Source organism: Mesoplodon bidens, assembly GCF_964165515.1.
Source record: "Mesoplodon bidens genome assembly, chromosome: 5".
NCBI lineage: Eukaryota > Metazoa > Chordata > Mammalia > Artiodactyla > Ziphiidae > Mesoplodon > Mesoplodon bidens.
This window is the reverse complement of record NC_138161.1, coordinates 12,103,893-12,123,979: the sequence shown is the minus strand read 5'-3', so window position 1 is coordinate 12,123,979 and position 20,087 is coordinate 12,103,893. Positions and strand designations below refer to the sequence as shown.

The 20,087-nt window shown below is 37.5% G+C and overlaps 1 protein-coding gene across 5 annotated transcripts in view; it reads right to left on the bottom strand.

Moving 5' to 3' along the window:
* Positions 1 to 42: 42 nt before the first annotated feature.
* CRYZL1 (crystallin zeta like 1) overlaps positions 43 to 20,087 on the bottom strand; it is a 33,823-nt gene continuing 13,778 nt past the window's right edge. Inside the window, exons 5-13 of one of the 5 annotated variants that reach the window (XM_081234968.1) lie at positions 17,739 to 17,783; positions 16,432 to 16,500; positions 9,138 to 9,271; positions 7,965 to 8,076; positions 6,010 to 6,108; positions 4,496 to 4,617; positions 3,511 to 3,616; positions 1,123 to 1,168; positions 43 to 481 (exon numbers count right to left, since the gene is read on the bottom strand). In XM_081234968.1, coding sequence (XP_081091094.1) covers positions 295 to 481; positions 1,123 to 1,168; positions 3,511 to 3,616; positions 4,496 to 4,617; positions 6,010 to 6,108; positions 7,965 to 8,076; positions 9,138 to 9,271; positions 16,432 to 16,500; positions 17,739 to 17,783 — 920 coding nt within the window. In that variant the 3' untranslated portion in view covers positions 43 to 294. Of the gene's footprint in view, positions 598 to 1,122; positions 1,173 to 3,510; positions 3,617 to 4,495; positions 4,618 to 6,009; positions 6,109 to 7,964; positions 8,077 to 9,137; positions 9,272 to 16,431; positions 16,501 to 17,738; positions 17,784 to 20,087 lie in introns of all 5 variants that reach the window. The other 4 variants (XM_081234969.1, XM_081234971.1, XM_081234970.1 and 1 more) reach the window with 4 other exon arrangements.

Here is a 20,087-nt window from a genome sequence, read left to right as displayed (position 1 = left end):
TGAATATTTGAAAAAAAATTTAGCTTTCAATGGGCTAGATCCTTTGAGACTTGAAAATATATTCAAAGTATTAAATTACGACAGCAAAGGATGTTAAAGAAGGAAGGGGTTGAGAATGGAGTTGATACAAAAGTAATAATGTTATTTTGACACAGCAAGACTCCAACAGCTTTATCAGAGTAGCGTGGCTTCTGCTGAAAGCCGTCTTCTTCATGTAAAGAATTTTAGAAGAGGCAAACATATAGGAACAATAATTTAAAAGGCTTTCAGAATATTCCCTTTAGATACTAAATTTTAGAATTGTCTTGACCCGTCTGTACGATGTTTCCAAATACTTTTCAAATACTTCAGATAACTCTGAGCATCGTGTCTCAGCAGGAAAACCTGCTTAAAAACATAAAAACTTGCTTTTATCTTCCTTCTGAGCAATGTGCAAGGAAACTCTGGCTTCAATACTGGAATAGGTTCATCCAACTGAGGTCTGAGAAAGAACAAAATTAAAATTGAACAACTTGCTTCTTTCTTCCTTGATTTTTCTGAACAACTTCCATGGTAACTTTTGCCTCGTATAGTGGAATGGGTTCATCCAGCTGAGGTCTGAGGAAGAATGAAATGATTAGAAATGTCTAGTTAAAGATGAGTAGAGTACATAGCATGGTAGTTGACAGTTGCTATAGTTCAACTCTATTACTTTAAATCAAATTTGTCCATTAATATTTCCACTGTTAAAAAGTTAAGTTTTGAAGGGGAAAAATACCTATTTTATCCATTCTCTCTTTTTTGATAAGCAGATCCAGCTGAAAACAAAAATTGTACTTTTCTTCTTGTCAGCCTGGAGGTTATTTCAAGTTGCTTTGGGAGGGGTGATGAGGATAAGCAAAGGGTGAGGTACAGTATGGAATGGAGTAAGGAAAACTAACGAACCACGTCTATCTTAGGGAATGCATACTGGTGTATATACACTTCGAGAAATACTAAAGAGCAGCTATTTATCTAAGCAAAATAATAAAATATGGAGGCAAGAGGTGTACTGAGGAAGCTGAAACAAAAATGGGAATGCCCATTTCATCTCCTGGAGAATAGAAAAATAAACAAGAACAATGATTTGGTCATTTAGCATACCTAAAAACACCAGTAGATAACTTCTCCATCACATCTTTTAAGATACGTAGCTGCAAAGACTGTTAAGGTGGCAACGTAAAGGAGAGAGGAGTAAATAAAACCATTTGATAAGCAGAATATACTAGGCAGGTCACCTATTTTTTTTTAATAGAAATTCTGTAAGCTGTCATGTTTACCTCTAAAACAGGAAAATGGGGGAACTGATTAGAGAGAGGTGGTGACATAATAGAGCCTAAACTTCTAAGGACAAGAGATGAAAGAAGCCTAATGCCTGTCGTAAGTAATGACTAGTGTTATCCCAAATGGATGGTAACAGAATGGGGTCAGGGGTTCATTTTAGCGCCACTTATGTTATTTTTAGTTAAAAACAATTTTAGCATTTATCTCTCTTACTTTGGGTGCACATTTATTTATTAAACCAGCTAATAAATACGTATGCAGGAAAGTTAATAATCTGTGTGTGTAATATATGCCACTAAGAGAATTAAAAAGCAGGGTAAAATTTAAAACTCTAATCATTTACTTGCAAGTACAATGTTAGAACTGAGAGTCTATATAACTGCTCGTACAGGAGAATTATTTATGGCATATAATCACACAATTGGAAGGAGATTGCTATGTTAAATCACAGGCAGCAACTGGCTCATGTGTGATGCAACTGAGGGGGGTGTGCACAAGTGAGGACTGAAGTCTGATTCAGGACTTTAGAAAATGTAAATTAGAAAATATGAACGTAAGCTACTTTAAAAGGACCTAAAGAATACCGATTCACTTTTCACGTACTACAAATTCTCTTTCTACTTGTGTTAATGAAATTGCTGGCAGTATGTGTAAGTATATAAATATAAAACATATATTTCTGATTTTTGAAAATTTAACATTTCATATGAACATGTCACGTTTCAGTATGGTCCATGGATTTGTCAAATAGGTTAAAATCTCATGGTGGGGAGAAAGGGGAGCAGTTGAGAGATTTAAGTTATTAAGTAACGCAGGCATAGCAGCCAGGCTACCTTCTGACATGAAAGATTCAAAACATACTACCTTACTTTTAATACATGGTCTCTGTCATTAACATCCCATGGTATTCCTGATAATTACAATGTTATTGAATGTGTCATTATTTAAAGTTGAAATTTAAAGAATTCTTTTAGAAAGTTAAAAATTAAGTTTATTTTCCAAATTTAATATGAAAATATTTAATCAGAAATACATTAAACACATACATTCACTACATTAGGGGGGCGTTCTGGTTTTGAAATGTACTCTTTAAAACTCAACATATGCAGTATACTAATTAAATATTATTCAGCTATTTGAAAGCTCTGTATTAAGTCTGCTATTGCTCTTACCGGAGGCTGGCCTTTGTGCACGTCACGCATATGTAACAATGCACGTTTAATAAAAATAAAGAATGATATTCAGTGAGACAAACATACGGTTGTGCAAGTCTCTTTCTTCACGCACAATTATACTCTATTAAGTAATGAGAACTTATGTTTTATCCAATATATTAAAGTTTTTACCAAGTACAGCTGCCTTTAAAACAGGCGTCTTAGAAATAAAACGTTTATTCTTAAGTTGACCCTGCTCTAAAGAGGTTTGGACCTTTCTTTTGGAACTGCTCTCATATTCTCAAGAAAACTTTTCATTACTTTTACCAAAATGGAATGATCGATTTCATTCACTAGATTTGTTACTGAATCACTTCCATTAAAAAAAATCAAACCCATCTTCATTTGATGAAGATTTCCTAGTATTGATATTCTTAAAAACAGCCCACATGGGACTTCCCTGGTGGTCCAGTGGTTAAGACTCTGCCCTTCCAATGCAGGGGAGGCGGGTTCAATCCCTGCTCGGGGAACCAAGATCCCACAAGCCGCGCAGCCAAAAAACACCCCCAAAAAACAAACACCCCACAAACTCTTAATTTTGATAACTATTCTGATATGTTTAACGCAGTGGCACCACCATAGGAGTAAAGATGCAGCCTGTCAAAGTGATCTGTAATTTCCATAATGCCAGGTTAAAAACGAAGCAAACTCTTCCATGTATTCTATAGTTTCTCATTCAGAAACGAGCAAGACTGCCTGGGTGTGATTCCTGTCCTGCCACTTGCTAGCTACATCCTTAGGCATGCACTAACCTTTCTATCCTTCAGTTTCTTTACCTGTGACATAGGGATAATGTAGTACTTAACTATCACACGGCTGTTTTAATATTTAAATAAATTAATACCTGTAAAGCACTGGGAACATTGCTTGGCAAGTTCAATGAAAGTTAGCTGCTATTATTATTAATTATTATTATCATTATTAAAGAACTTAATGATGAGAATACAAGGTAAATTTCAAGCCAGAAACTCAAGTCAGTAGAAAAAAAGGATATAAAGATATTTTCCCTGTTGTACATTTGACAAATTCCAAACTTCATCATTAAGGAAAGCCACCGTCGCTCCCTTGAGGAAAAGGCAGTGGCTATCTGGAGGATCCAACTTGGATAGAATGCACAAAGAATGATCAGTTACTGTGAGTTTAATAGCAGAAGAATGATTGGTATCTTCAGCCAGAAAAGCTTTCACACAAATTAAATAACACCCAAATCACAAATAATCAGCACACAAACTTTAACAATAATATGTATACTATAATGTTTTCTTTTCTAATGCATTGTCCAAAATGATGAAACAGCAATCTAGAGGTGATGAAGCGGTAGCAGGTATATGTGTGCGGGGGTGTGTGTGTGTGTGTGAGAGAGATATTTCTCGTTGCTACTCACCAGTCATCTTCATGAGGAAGTTGGAAAATTCGTGAAGATTGGTACATGAGAATTATGGTATTTGCATATCAACCATGATAAAGATACTTGAATTTTGTTGAGAAATGTAGCTTTGGAAGACAATGTGTACACACACACACACACACACACACACATATAGTAAATTCTAATTTGAATAATTAGGAAATTGTCATAATTTTATATAGAAATATTTTGTTAAGTATATGTCAACAAGAATGTTTGTTACTAAGGAAAAAAAACCTTATTTGAAACACTATTAAAAAATTCATAAGTCACTACTTCCAAACCACTAAATAAAAGTTAAATGAACTCCTCTGCAGAGGAGTTCATTTAACATATTTAAATGAGGAATTCATTTAAATATTTCAACATTTGGCCAACAGCTAAAAGTTAAAAACATTTGGCCAACAGCTAAAAGTAAAAAAAAAAAAAAAAAGCTACATTTCTTTAAAAATAGGATATAATTCAGAATTTATACAAATTTAGCCACACCTTGCTAAAAGACTTAGGCATTATTCTTTGTTAATTGCATCCTTTTGGTGTATCAGTCATGTTTTATTGTCTCTGATAATACCTGCAGGTTTTCTTCTGTCGTTACCCAGTGGCCTCCAACACCAAGAAGGGTGATGATATCATGTTTATGTGGTAGTAGTTGTAATTTTACAGCTGGTTCATCATCTTTACTATATAATCTCACTTACAAAGGAATTGTTTAAAGCGAGAGAGGGAGAGAGAGAGAGAAAATGTATTTTATAGTAATCTGATAAAAATTTATTCTTCAAACTAGTTCTCTTTACTTTTTAATGTAGTAACAAGGAAGCATTTTGTATTCAGACACTTAAAATGTATTTTTTGCATTAAAACTGGGCATACACTTTACTTTAGATTTAATTATAAGTGATATAACTAAAGATAAAAAGTCTATTTTAATTTGAAAATCAGGCAAGATAACATAGCACATACTAAGTCTGATAGTTTCAATCATAACATTGATAGCTTAATACTTTGGGAAAAGTTGACTTCTGAGTAAGGAACTCAGATTCAAGATAGTCATACTGGGACTTCCCTGGTGGCACAGTGGTTAAGAATCCACCTGACAATTCAGGGGACACAGGTTTGAGCCCTGGTCCGGGAAGATCCCACATGCCGCGGAGCAACTAAGCCCGTGCGCCACAACTACTGAGCCTGCGCTCTAGAGCCCACGAGCCACAACTACTGAGCCCGCGTGCCACAACTACTGAAGCCCACGCGCTTAGAGACCGTGCTCCATAACAAGAGAAGACCGCGCACTGCAATCGAGCAGCCCCGGCTTGCTGCAACTAGAAAAAGCTGCGTGCAGCAACAAAGACCCAATGCAGCCAAAAAAAAAAGACAGTCATATTTTGACATAATTATTGAAATGTCCATTGGAAAAGTTAATGAAGTATACATTCACTTCCACTGAAAGATTTTTCTGAGTTAATTTCGAGTCTTGAAAATACTGGCTAAAAAGGAATACATATGGTCATAGCTGTATTCATTACGATTCTTAGGATAGAAGATAAATTCTAACAAAGTATAAACAGAATCCCTCTGCAGGCTTGTGAAACCTGTTCTTTAGGTGTGATGGCACTACCTAAGAGTGTAAAGATTAGGTGTTAAGTAGATATTGGTTAAACTACAAAAGTTCAAGCAAGGTGAAAATGCAACAAAATTCTGTGCAAACTTTGCAAACAGGGACTGCTGAAGTCTACCATCCAATAGAGGGCAGCCATACATAGCAGAACTGACTAATTAAGCAACTGGCTGAGACCTGAACTAATCTAGGAACCACTGAGGAGATCATGTCTGCAGATTTCTTGTAGAGATACTTGAAGTCCAATGCCTACACTTTAAAAGGCAAGCATGTTCTCTCTTCCAGACAGTGCTTACAATGGGAATAAAAAGAAGAAGTGCCAATTTAAATAGAAAAATTCAAAAATAAAAAAACCCTAAACATCAATTTAATAATATATAAATAATTATTTCCTGGTTATGTATTTTTTTCCCAGGAATTCACCCATCACAATAAAAAAACTACAGAGACTACTGATTTAGTAAAGTACCCACCTCCAGCATCTAGGACAATATCTACTCCAAGGCCACCTGTTTCTTCTAAACAGCTTTCAGCAACCTGGGCTTTCCCATTGGACACATCGATCACTCGGGCTGTAAAGGACAGGAAGTCAGGCAATCTGTATGTGATCAACACAACTCAAAGAAGAGAAAGAAAAGCAAATAAATATTTCTTCTCTGAAATGAATTAAATGGTTGAAGCAATTACCGAATCAAATTATACTTTTTCTCATCTAACCAGTATTGCCAAGGATCAATTTAAATGAAGGAACTGGTATATTCAATAAAATAAAAATATGAGCATTTTGTGGATAATGTGTCCCAACGTTGGTCTGTTGACATAGAGGACTGTTCTTTACAGCTAAAGGATATTTTGCCAGAACTGAGAATCTCTAAACCACAGAGGTACATATATATGAAGATGTGGACTGAAAGATTAAGCAATTTCTTAAGTATGTTCAGATTTAATAGAGCTTAGAGCTAAAAAGTACAAAGATATATTTATCTGATTTGGTACTTCTCTGTTAGAGGCCGTTTTAACCTTTCTCAGTCATAGAAATCCCAGCCCACACCCGCATCTCCCGACTTCGCCCTCCAAAACAAAAAAAAATCCCGAAGGTGAAAAAAAACCCAGGATTATTTTAAGCAGGGTTAGTAAAAATTAAACTAATTTTAACTGGTTGCTTTAATGTATTAATAGAACAAGCCAGTGAGAGAACTAAAAAAAAAATCTCAATTTGAATTGGCAAAGGAAGACACGTTTCTATTTCATTTTTGTATCTTTTAACACCTTCTCAGTAAAGAGAGTTCCTCTCAGAGATTCTCAGATTGGAGGTGTAGTCCAGTAGTGACTGAAGTCTCGGGGGATGGAGGTGAGGGTGGGGGGACTCGAGGGAAAGGGGGCTGAAGCACCTAAGAAGGGCAGGGGTTAGCCAAGGGGAAACCGCTCTCTTCAACAACACTATTCATGCTACCCACCCCTTCCATTTGCAATCTCTCTTCTTCCTTTTTTCCTTATTTTCTTCCTTTCTCCAGCCCGTTTTAACCTTCCTTCCATTTCCTGGTTATCTCTGCCAGAAGCATAACATAACTATGGAAATAACACAGGCTTTACTATTAGGCAGGCTTGGGTTCGAATTCCATTCCGGGCCTAGTGGTACATCTAGTGGTACATCGTTGGACAAGCTAAATTCTGAGATGCTGTTTCCCAGTTAGCTGACACAGGGTTGTTGAGGATTTAAGGAACTATCATCCATATTAACACTCAATGAACCTTACTTTCCTTCCTTCACTTACACTCTGCTCATCTTCTTTTCTCTTCATCTGTTAAACTCCAACATTAATTCAGTTAACTCCAGTCTGTAAAACTCCATTCCTATCTTTCTTCTCTTCTTTTTCATTTTTTCAATCTCTATTTTCTTTCTCCTTTCCACATTCATCGCTATTCGTATACGTTCAATCTTTTCAAGGGCTCCCCAGCCTCGACCATGTCCTATTTATCCTAAACTATACCTGACCTAGGTTTCTGTGTAAGTGGCTCATCTCCCTTCCTAGTGTGTCACAGGAAACAGACAACTTTAGAGGTATATCACTGGGTAAAAGAGGCTGAGAAACATAAAAAGTGATGCAAAAATATATTGATTTATTGACTAAAACCAAAGAGGCATCAGGTGTTTCTCAACTGTGTCAAAGTTCACCTAATTCAAACTTGGGTGAGTTGGTAACAATGAGGCAAAGAAGAAAAAACACTGAAAAATGTAGGTTTAAGAAACAAATCATTAAAATTTAAACTATAACTTATGTAAACGTGGACTTAGCACAGATACTAAGTGCATTTTTTAAATGACATGCATTTGGCATTTTGCAGTTTGTTTTACAAGTGCAGTTTTTAAGGTGATATCTCTTCAAAATTTTATGTTTTAAAGTCTGTGTTGAGTACTATTACCCACCTATAGAAGGCCTACATCTTTCAAGACACTGCTTGTCTTCAAGGCTGCACGCTGTTGAAATCACTTTGGCTCCTCTATGGTGTGCTAACTGAATGGCTATTGTTCCAAGTGCCTGTGTGGAAACAAATACACAGCGGTGTTATAGATATAGGGCAGAGGCCGTATCTAATTCATTTTATAGGTTTAATAAACTGTAATAGTTTAGTGCTACTTCAGTATATTTTAAAATGTTGTCTGATAGAAAAAGAAAACAATACGGATAAGTTTAGACGTGGAAACATTTGACACACTCTTCCTCAAGAGGGGTGGTGGAAAAGCTACGTGTGCCACAGGCTCTCAGCCAGTCTGACTGCAAGCAGCACACAATTTCAAGGACAGAGGCTGAATTCAGAACATGGCCTTGGAATGAGAAAAATGGGCCATTAAGGGCCTTGCCAGCATAATGTACTAAGCTAATTATATAATATCAATACATATGCAAGTCCAGCAACCTCAGCTTCAAAAGTTCCATCCTTTTGCTGACCTGTGGAATAAGTTCAGGGAAACACTACTATCCTGATGTAGGACATAAGGATGAAGCCAATGCTGAAGACAGTTATGCCTTTTTTTCAATGAAAAGCAGGGGAAAAAGCATTTTCATCAACAGCCAGTTAGAAAATAAAACTATAAAACCACCCCAAGTTTTGTGACATGTTTAGATTATAATTATATCTTATGTAATCTCTTTTAGTATCTTGAACTATATTTTGAAGATGTATGTAATGTTTAAATTAGCACAGTTTTTATCTTGTGTGATCTATCTATAAATGCAACACCTTAATCACGTAAGTGTAAGTATGAGGGATATGATACAAAATTGGCAGGGAGTCCTGGGGTCTGGCTTCAAAGACTATGAGCTATTTCAGGCTTTGTGTAACAGACATGAATAAAAATGGCTTGTCTGCTTTTTTAAAGTACTAGCAGATTCAAAGTACTAAGAAACTAAACACAGTAATGCTAACTTTTATCTCCTTGATAAAAAGCTGCTTATTTTAGAAAATGGGAGTTTGGTAAATGTATCAGTGAATAAGCTAACTGGCAACAAATTATATTAGCAAATGGATGGCCCATTTCTCAATTCCCTAAGTTTATTTGTATTTTGGTCTGTTTCTTAAAAAAACCATTAGCACCTACACTTGCTCCATCCATTATCAGCACTGACTTTCCAGGAGAGAGATGAGAAAGATAATGCAGAGCTGTATAGGCTCGTACTCCATCCCGAATGGTTCCAGCGGCTTCTGTCCACGTAACTTTTTCTGGTTTGTGAACTATCACAAAGAAAAAGAGGAAACAATCTGTTAGCAAGTCCCGTTAGACCTGCTTCCTGGATCTGTTTCCCTCCATCTCTGCCCCCACCATGGTCCTGGTCCAAGCCTACTTCTAGTATCTCTCACCTACATTAGTTTCTCTGCTTCCATTCTTACCCACGCATACTCCACTTTCAGCATAGGAGTGTGTGTGTGTGTGTATTTTTTAAACGTTTTATTGTTAAAGTAAAACATATGCATAAAAGTACACGAAATAACGTACAGCTGGATGAATAAATATAAAGCAAGTAACCACCATCCTGGCTGAGAGAGAGAACACAGCCCTCACGCCAACAGCCTCGCCTCTCCGGCCAGAGACGTTTTTTAAAAAATTGAGATATAACTGACATCAGAGGTCACCACCATTCTAATGTATTTTCTTATTCACCTTCATAGTTTAATAACTCAAGTATCCATTCCTAAACAATATAATTTTATTTTGCCTGTTTCTGAAATTTATCTAAATGCAATTGTACCATACACGTTTTTTCTATCTTTGTTTGCTGAACATCGTTTTTTAAGACACATCCTTTCTTGTTACATGTGGCTATAGTATAGTGCTTCCATTGTTTTTGTTTTTGTTTTGTTTTGTTTTTGCAGTACGCGGGCCTCTCACTGCTGTGGCCCCTCCCGTTGAGGAGCACAGGCTCCGGACGCGCAGGCTCAGCGGCCATGGCTCATGGGCCCAGCCGCTCCGCGGCATGTGGGATCTTCCCGAACCGGGGCACGAACCCGTGTCCCCTGCATTGGCAGGCGGACTCTCAACCACTGCGCCACCAGGGAAGCCCAGTGCTTCCATTTTTGATGTCTTATGGCAACATCTAATTTCATAGAATGGATTGGTTATCCACTCTCAAGGAACGTTTGTGTTTTTTCCCATTTTTGGTAGTTAAGCATTCTTAACTAAGAATGCTCTTGTATAAAAGTTACTCTTACACTGGTACACAGGTTTTCTCCAGGATATTTACTGAGGAATGGAAATCCCAGCTCCAGGATATGTTACCTTCGACTTTATATTTCCAAAGTGGCTGTATGAACTTACTCTCCCACAGCTGCTGTTGTGAACATCCTTGTCAACCCTGGCATTACACATTTTTGCCCATCATATGGATGTGTAATGGTTTCTTACATGTGATTTTATTGATAATTTGCTTTCCCCTGACTACTAATGAAGTTGAGTACCTTTCTGTGTTTGTTGGCCATATGGAATTCCCTTTGTGAAGTGACTGTTCAAGTGTTCTATCAATTTTCCTATTGTTGTTGACTTTTTCTTATTGATCTGTAAAAATTCTTAATATATTCTAGATGAGTCATTTGCTTGTTTATGTGTTGTAATTATTTTCAAATTTATGGCTTCTCTTTTCAATCTCTTTAGTGGTGTCTTTGAAAAACAGAAGTGTCAGAATGATCTTTTAAAAACATAAATGACATCCTAACACTTCTTTGTTTAAAATTCATCAATGGCTTTCTACTGCACTTGGAACAAAATGCAAACTCCTAATATACTGTAATTTAAGCCATATTAGCTTTATATTTTCTGACCATTAAGCTGCTCTTTAATATGTTTATTTGATTTTTATTGTTTTTATGTTGTACACTGAATGTGATTTTTTTCACAGTATAGGCAATACTTTCTCATTTTACCTACAATCAAGTTTATAACACTTTCCGTAGTCTTTACCAGGACTATTTTTCCTCTTATATCAATAGATTCAGATGGGTTAGCATGGCCAGTAAGCATTGAATTTACCAACTAATTAGTGCCATCTAGTGGGGAAGCAAAGCATCCAAGCACATGATGAAAATGTTCAGACAGACAAGCAAGGCATTAGAAGAGTAAAACAGGGGATATCTCACAGAGTACTTTATTCCTTACCAAACTCAAGATAGCTATTCTCCCACTTTTACTGATTATGAAATGGGGTTCAGGGTAATTAATTTGTCTGAGGCCACAAGTTTAAAGCCCATCTACTCTAACAGTGCATATTCAATCTATGTAAAATTTATTTATATGGAATTTTTTGGGAACATCTTTCATCATAAGAATTGGGACTGGGCTTCCCTGGTGGCGCAGTGGTTGAGAGTCCACCTGTTGATGCAGGGGACACGGGTTCGTGCCCCGGTCCGGGAAGATCCCACGTGCCGCGGAGCGGCTGGGCCCGTGAGCCATGGCCGCTGAGCCTGCGCGTCCGGAGCCTGTGCTCCACAACGGGAGAGGCCCGCGTACCGCAAAAAAAAAAAAAAAAAAAAAAAAGAATTGGGACTACCTATATTTTCATTAGGAAATCAAAAATTCAGTGCTTAAAAAATTCTAATAGTAATAAAACTACATTTAAGATTGCAGAGACTTTAAAATTACATGGTTGGACATGGTTTAATGTTGAGATCCTTGCTTTTGTGTTAGGTGGTACACAAGTGTTTATTATGTTATAAAAACTAAGAAAATGAATAGAAGAGAGCCATGTATGGATCAATAATAACAGTATGTTAGGGCCCAAGAATTACAATTTCAATTCTTTCTACCTCAGGTCCAAAGGAATAATGCTGAAATGTGTGCCAATTTTTAAAAAATTTAACTTTTATTTTATTTTATTTTATTTATTTATTTATTTTTTTTGCTGTACGCGGGCCTCTCACTGCTGTGGCCTCTCCCGTTGCGGAGCACAGGCTCCGGACACACAGGCTCCGCGGCCATGGCTCGCGGGCCCAGCCGCTCCGCGGCATGTGGGATCTTCCGGGATAGGGGCACGAACCCGTGTCCCCTGCATCGGCAGGCGGACTCTCAACCACTGCGCCACCAGGGAAGCCCTAACTTTTATTTTATATTGGAGTATAGTTTACTCACAACATTGTGCTTGTTTCAGGTGTACAGCAAAGTGATCCAGTTATACATATACATATATCCATTCTTTTTCAAATTCTTTTCCCATATAGGTCACCACAGAATACTGAGTAGAGTTCCCTGTGCTATACAGTAGGTCTCCGTTGATCATTTACTTTATATGTATCAACAGTAGTGTGTATATGTTAATCCGAAACTCCCAGTTTATCTCCCCCCCAACTTTCCTCTTTGGTAACCATAAGTTTGTTTTCTAAGCCTGTGAGTCTGTTTCTGTTTTGTAAATAAGCTCATTTGTATCATTTTTTTAGATTCCACATATAAGTGACATATGATATTTGTCTTTCTCTGTCTGACTTCACTTAGTATGATTATCTCTAGGTCCATCCATCTTGCTGCAAATGGCATTATTTCCTTCTTTTTTATGGCTGAGTAATATTCCACTATATATGTATCACACCTTCTTTATCCATTCCTCTGTCGATGGACATTTAGGTTGCTCTCATGTCTTGGCTATTGTAAATAGTGCTCCAATGAACATTGGGGTGCATGTATCTTTTTGAATTATTGTTTTCTCCAGATTATGCCTAGGAGTGGGATTGCTAGATCATATGGTATTTCTATTTTTAGTTTTTAAGGAACCTCCATACTGTTCTCCATAGCGGCTGTATCAATTTACATTCCCACCAACAGTGCAAGAGGGTTCCCTTTTCTCCACACCCTCTTCAGCATTTATTGTTTGTAGACTTTCTGATGATGGCCATTCTGACCGGTGTGAGGTGATACCTCATTGTAGTTTTGATTTGCATTTCTCTTGTAGTTAGCCATGTTGAACATATTTTCATGTGCTTTTTGGCTATCTGTATGTCTTGTTTGGAGAAATGTCTATTTAGATCTTCTGCCCATTTTTTGATTGGGTTGTTTTTTTGACATTGAGCTGCATGAGCTGTTTGTATGAAAAATAAAATCAGGATGGCTTGAGAACTGAAAGCACAAAAGAGCTGGAAGAATTACTCAACTTTTTACCTTTGTCCTCAATATTCTGAAACAAGATTAATAAGACATCTTTTGGGAGTTGTTTGGAGCCTGGTTCTTTGGTTTGGTAAAAGAACTGACTTACTAGAAGGTGACTGAGTTGTGAGCTTTTATTTGAAAAAATCATCAAATAATTAATAGGAACTAAAATAGAGTCATGGTGAACTAAATTATTTCTCCCTGCAAATCTTCAGGGAACATACTGAAATTATTTTCTCTTTCATAGAACGTTAGAGCTACAGCAGAGATTAGAGGTTATCTAGTTTGGCATCCTTGTTTATAGACAAAGTAAAATGCACCCGGGGCTTGCCTAAAGGTCACGCAGTTAGCAGTCATTCTTCTTTTTCTTAATTTGAAGTATAGTTGACTTACAATGTTTCAGGTGTTAGGGGTCATTCTTAAAGTACTTCTTTTAAAGAAACATTTTGTTGTGTTTCCCTTCTCAAGGAATATCTATCAATAGAATTGCTTTCTCTGTATATGTTGGTGGATCTTGGGACTATAATCCTCCTGATTTGTAGGAAAATAAAAGGTCACTTGTGTGGTTCTCTTGTCTTAGATTAAGCTTTATAGCTAGAAAATTTTGATGTTCCAGTTTGCTGTTCTTCTTCTGGTCCATCTTATAATCCTCCAGTGTTCAGCAATGCTTAAAGAAATGGATCTTTTTTATTCTCGGTTTTTTTTTTCAACAGTTAACTTTCTATAACAATTTAATTTAGTTTACTTTGTCTAAACTCAAGCCTAGGAATCCAAACTAAAGGTTTTAGTTGACTCCATATTTACAAGGTTCTCAAAAGAACAGGGACAATAAGGGCCCAAGGGGGACTTCCCTGGTGGTCCACTGGTTAAGAATCTGCCTTCCAATGCAGGGGACTCAGGTTCAATCCCTGGTCGGGGAACTAAGATCCCACATGCCGCAGGGCAACTAAGCCCGAACGCCACAACAGCTGAGCCCACATGCCACAACTAGAGAGAAGCCCACATGCCACAACTAGAGAGGAGTCCGCACAATGCAACAAAAGATCCCATGAGCCACAACTAAGACCTGATGCAGCCATAAATAAATAAACAAACAAATAAATAAATAAATAATTTAAGAAAAAAAGGGCCCAAGGAAATTCTGGGATTAAAAATAGTAGAGTTTCCCATAAAAGAGACAGCAGCCGTCCTCAATTTTCAAACTGCATTATATCAAAATAGTCATGGATCAGTGACTTTCACTGCATGGTATTTGGAAGTGAGCTTTATCTTTCAAAGGAAGACACACAGTTGGCTCCAAATGTAGGCTTAATATATACATAAATAAGCACAAGCCTCAGATTTCTGGAAAACTGTCTTTTAAAGTTAATTCTTAAGGGACTTCCCTGGTGGCAAAGTGGTTAGGAATCCGCCTGCCAATGCAGGGGACACGGGTTTGAGCCCTGGTCCGGGAAGATCCCACATGCCACACAGCAACTAAGCCCGTGCACCACAACTGCTGAGCCCGCGCTCTAGAGCCCGCAAGCCACAACTACTGAGCCTGCGCACCACAACTACTGAAGCCTGTGTGCCTAGAGCCCGTGCTCCGCAACAGGAGAAGCCACCGCAATGAGAAGCCTGCGCACCGAAACAAAGAGTAGCCTCCGTTCGCCCCAACTAGAGAAAGCCTGTGTGCAGCAATGAAGACCCAACGCATCCAATAAACAAATAAATAAATGAATGAAAGAATAAAATTTAATAAAAAAATTAAGTTTTAATAAAACAAGATGGTATTACTTGGAAATTTTTGACATAGTAAATGTCATTAATCTAAATATAAATTACTTAACAATTTCAAAAATGAAATGCCAAAGATTTCCTAGCCTAGTTCAAGTTACTATATAGACTCAAATGTACAAATTTACTATTTTTAATAGTCCCAAATCCAAACTGGCCCATATGGTCTGATTAGCATTTATATCATTCAAGAAAGAACTTAGGAAAAATTTTAATAAAATAGTTCAAGAACACAAAAGAACGTATGATAATCTATAGATAAGATATGAAGAACAACATGAATCCCAGCATAAGGAATAGCCGACTGGCAGTACCGCTGTAGTCCCGTGGATCTACTCTGATCACATCCTCTTGCCTTGCCCACACAGGTAACTTCCATATGACTTTTCATCCCTACCTGCTCCTTATATCCTTAAATAACACATGCTTAATTAAACTTTGTATGTTTTTGAACTTCATAGAAATAAAATGGTATCACACTGTTCGTATCCTTCTGCAACTTGCTTTTTTCACTCAGTACAGTTTGTGAGGTTCATCCATCTTGATATGTTTGACTGTTATTTATTCATTTTCACTGATGAGTTAATTAGAAATATCTTTAGTTATCCATTTTCCCATGAAGAACATTTGGGCTGTTTCTCTTTTTATTCCACAATTACAAACCATGCTACTATGAACTCTTGTGCATGTGCTACTGGTACACATCAAGCTTCTCTGGTGTATGAAAATACCAGTGGAATTACTAGGTCTGAGGTGTTAATACATCATTACCTTTATCAGATCATGCTAAGTTATTTTCTAAGGCATTTGTACTAATTTACACTCCCAGTGCATAAAAGGTTCTACTGCTCCACATCCTTGCCAACACTTGGTATGGTCAAACTTTATAACTGTCAGTCTCATGGAAGCATAATGGTATCTCTAAGTGGTTTTAATTTGCTTTCCCCTGATTACTAAGGAGATGCAGCATCTTTTCACTATGGTTTCATGAAGAGTGTCTGTGTTTATACATTTATTCATTTAAATTTAAATATTTAAGAAGTAAATTACTGTAAGAAAAATTTTAAATTAACATTTAAGTTACATTGAATACTGGTCAAAAGATATTAGCAACAGAAACAAGAATAAGTGTTTTTGAGTCTTTCCTGACTCAAGACTCTACATGTATTATCTAGATTTTATACATTTAAAAATTTCAATTAATAACCAAGAATAAGAAGTAAAAAATTCTGATTAGTGATATAATTTCAGAGCCAAGGGAGAAATGGCTTTTCAAACCTCTTACCATGAGCAGTGTAAGGGAAACTTAAAGGTCTAAATACTGCTTAGCTTGAAAATGAATTTTATGGATACAAAATATAAGCTAGAAGTAGTCATAGTTATTCCTAGGTACACTCACAGCAGATGGAAATAAATCATACTGTTACTAAAAACCACACACATCTGTGAAATAAGGCTTACGTGAGTTCCAAAACACTAGACTACCACATACCCAAGTAATGCTCATGTACTCGAACAGCTTCACAAAGTCCAGGGTCTTCAGAATCCAGGGGTAAAATTCCTGAAAATTAAAACGAGAAACTTAAGGGACACAATCCAAAAATGAATTCATTCCTAATGAGATGCCAGTAAGCATTAGTCTAAATTTCCCTCAGTGGAATTTTGAGGAAGGTTCCAGTACTAGTGTGGAGAAGGGAGAGATTTCAGAAATAAGGAAGGGAAGTAGATAGTTTACTTTCTGATATGAACACTATAATACCTGTACTACCTCTTTCTTTTTCTTCCTCTTCTTTCACCTCTGAGTGATGATAAAGATGATGGCTGATGTACAGAACAAAGTCAGAGTCCTGGGGCATCTGTGCTCCTCATTAAACTTGTCCCTGATTCACGGCTCCCTTCCCAGAGTTTGGTTCTATAGGATAGTGAGGTATGCTTCCAATAAAATCCCATTTTCCCCTGAGCTAATCTGATTTTATTTTTTGTCTCTTACAAAAAGGATCTTGAATAATACAGTGTCACTGACTTCTTGGGCAGATAATAAAGATAAGATAGAAATAATAAATTCTCAAAGAAAATACCCAAGTCAAAGGCAATTGTGTTAAAAGCTGATGAAAACTTTCCTATAAATTTATTCTTAACAGCTTCAAGCATGTTGTAAAGCTGCACATTTTCTAAGTCTATATGAGTATTTTCCTATGAATATTTTCTACAGAGAAATGGCAATTTCAAAAACTACTACTGAATGCATACTTTATATTTGTTTGTGTGAATGTCTAGGACACAAGTATAAATATATATATTTGCAAAATGGTATTAACTATGGATTAAAAAAGAAAACCAATAAATTAAATGTCTCCAGTAAATTTTTAGTTTTACGAGGGTAGTAAGGGAGCAGCTCTATACAATTCAAGTCGGATGAGGAGAGAAGAGCGTCTATATAGCCAAGTCAGTCAGTAGACTTCAAGCAGATGGACTGTGACTTTTCTTTTCTCTGGAGTCTGCAGTCTAACTATAGACCAGGGTCCTGTCAGTGAAGGGCTGCACCAAGGACAGTAACAACTATGGTCATCTTTCTATCATATCTACAGACAAATATTGAAAAGTTTTAAATGTTCTGCTATTGTGATCAAACTCCCAATTCTCTTCATCAATGGATATTTGAGAGTAAATTCCAAAACTTAGGTAAGTACTTGTATATGAAGCAAGGTCACACTAAGCATCAGCAATTGTATAGAAAAAAAGAAAAAGAAACAACAGTAAGACAGAGGACTTGAAATAGGACTAGGACCTATAACTTACCAGCTACTTCATCACCTGGTTGAAAGAATGATACCTTGCTTCCAACTAAAGAGTGGAGAAAATTAATAATCATTATTCTGAGGTTATTAAATATAACTGAACGACTAAAATAAATTTTAAAAGCCATGGATTAATAAAAAGTCACTAACTCAGAGAAAAAGTCAAGAACTTCTAGGACATTTTGATAGTCTGTAAGGACAGTAGGAAAGAACATCTCATATCTGGATTCTCTACAAAGCTGGGCCATGTGGTTGTTGACACCGTGGAGCAGGATGTCTCTCTGTTCAGCTAAGGATGAAGGAATAAAGGAAAATAATCCACTCCACAGCTCTTAAGATGATGACACTGGATACACTGGGTTCCACCCCTCCTGAGGCTCGTCCCATCTGTCATTGTTTGAGTTGTAAAATCTCTGACGCACAATGGGAATTCTGGTTAGAGTCACATATAAACTACTTTGATTTGGGATTATGGAAATAAGTTCAGAATGGTGCCAAGAAATTTTGGGGACTATACAGAAGTGATAGTTACATTTTCTCTTTGTGTGTAGAGAAAAGTCCTACACCATCAGTCAATTCTTTAGAATATTTCAAATAGTTACAAAAGGAAATGGGAGGAAAAAACCCAAACCTCCACGAATGCCTACTTGTGCCCAGCATTTTACCGTGTTATCACATTTAATCTTCATGGCATACCCATTAAGGACCTATTATTACTCCTATTTAACAGACAAGGAAACTGAGCTGCAGCAGTGAAGTAAGGTAGATCCTGAAATCTGGAAGTGGCGCCTCAGGCTGGCTCTGTCTGCAAAAGGGCCCCAGTTTGCTGCTTCTTTGGATCTCTTCTGTGCCATTATCCCCCAATATTTTTGGCTTCTGTACTTTTCTTTTTCCCTCCTGCCGAGGATTCTTATCTACCTGAAATCACCCTGATCCTTTTTTCTTGGCTTCCTTTGTACTCCTCTTAATTGTCCTTCAAACAGTGGCATTGCCAAGTGTTCCATGCTGTGTCTCCTTCATTTCAACTCTCCCTGGATGAACTCATCACCCTTCTATAGTTTCAAACACAACCTATAAGCTGACAACTTTTGAATGTAACCAGAATCTTATAAATCATTTCCTGCTTTTACCTGTTTTTAATTTCCCTGTTCCAGTCAATTATTAAGCTCTGCTGGCTTTACTATATCTTGAATACATTCACTACCTCTGCCGCCACTGTCTAGGTTATGGACTTTGTCATTTTTTGTTTTTAATTAATTAATTAATTTTTGGCTGCACTGGGTCTTCGTTGCTGTACGCGGGCTTTCTCTAGTTGTGGCGAGTGGGGGCCACTATTCCTTGCGGTGCGCGGACTTCTCATTGCAATGGCTTCTCTTGTTGTGGAGCACGGGCTCTAGGTGCGTGGGCTTCAGTATTTGTGGCATGTGGGCTCAGTAGTTGTGGCATGCGGGCTCTAGAGCGCAGGTTCATTAGCTGTGGCTCACGGGCTTAGTTGCTCCGTGACATGTGGGATCTTCCCGGACCAGGGCTCGAACCTGTGTCCTCTGCACCAGCACGCGGATTCTTAACCACTGCGCCACCAGGGAAGCCCCATGTCGTTTCTTGCCTGTTGGTCTACTACCCAAACAGTCCTCTTGCCTACAGCCTGGTTTGCTTCAAATCCACCCTTCTTATGGCCACTCTAATACTCTCTCTACAACCCAATCTGAGATAGGAGGCTCGTCATGAGTCTGGCCCTTGCCTACCCTCTTGTCTCATTTTTTTGGGGTGGGGGGAGGAATCAGTGTTCCTATCATCATGAAAAGATTCTGTTCAATATCTTTTATTCTGTGATCTCTGAAGAAGAATTTTCTTGACACAGTGGTTTTTTTCTGCCAAGTACCTTGCCTATGACTCATGCTCAGAACTTAATTTTGCTCTAGTAACACCGAACTCCATAATTCTTACATACATCACGTTATTACCTGCTTCCGCGTCTTTGCTCATGCTATCTTCTCTGCTGAGCGTGATTCTTGGAGAAGAATTCTCCTCCTGCCCACCCCTTACTGTCTGGCTAACTTACTCCAAGAAGCCCTTCCTGTTTCTGCTGGCTGGTTGGGCACCTCTCCTTGGAGCTTTCAGAATGAATCTGCCTATACGTGTTTGTCTGCCTCTCCCCTAGATTGTGAACTCTTGGAGGGCAGCGACTGTCTTATTTATCTTCACATTCCAAGCACTTTGCAAGTGCTCATTAAATGATGAATAAATAAATGAATGAATGAATAACTGATTGATCATCTTCTGGCTATTATAATTCTTATTTTTATTTTCGTACAATCCAAGCAGAAGAAAGGAGAGGGAATAAAATTAT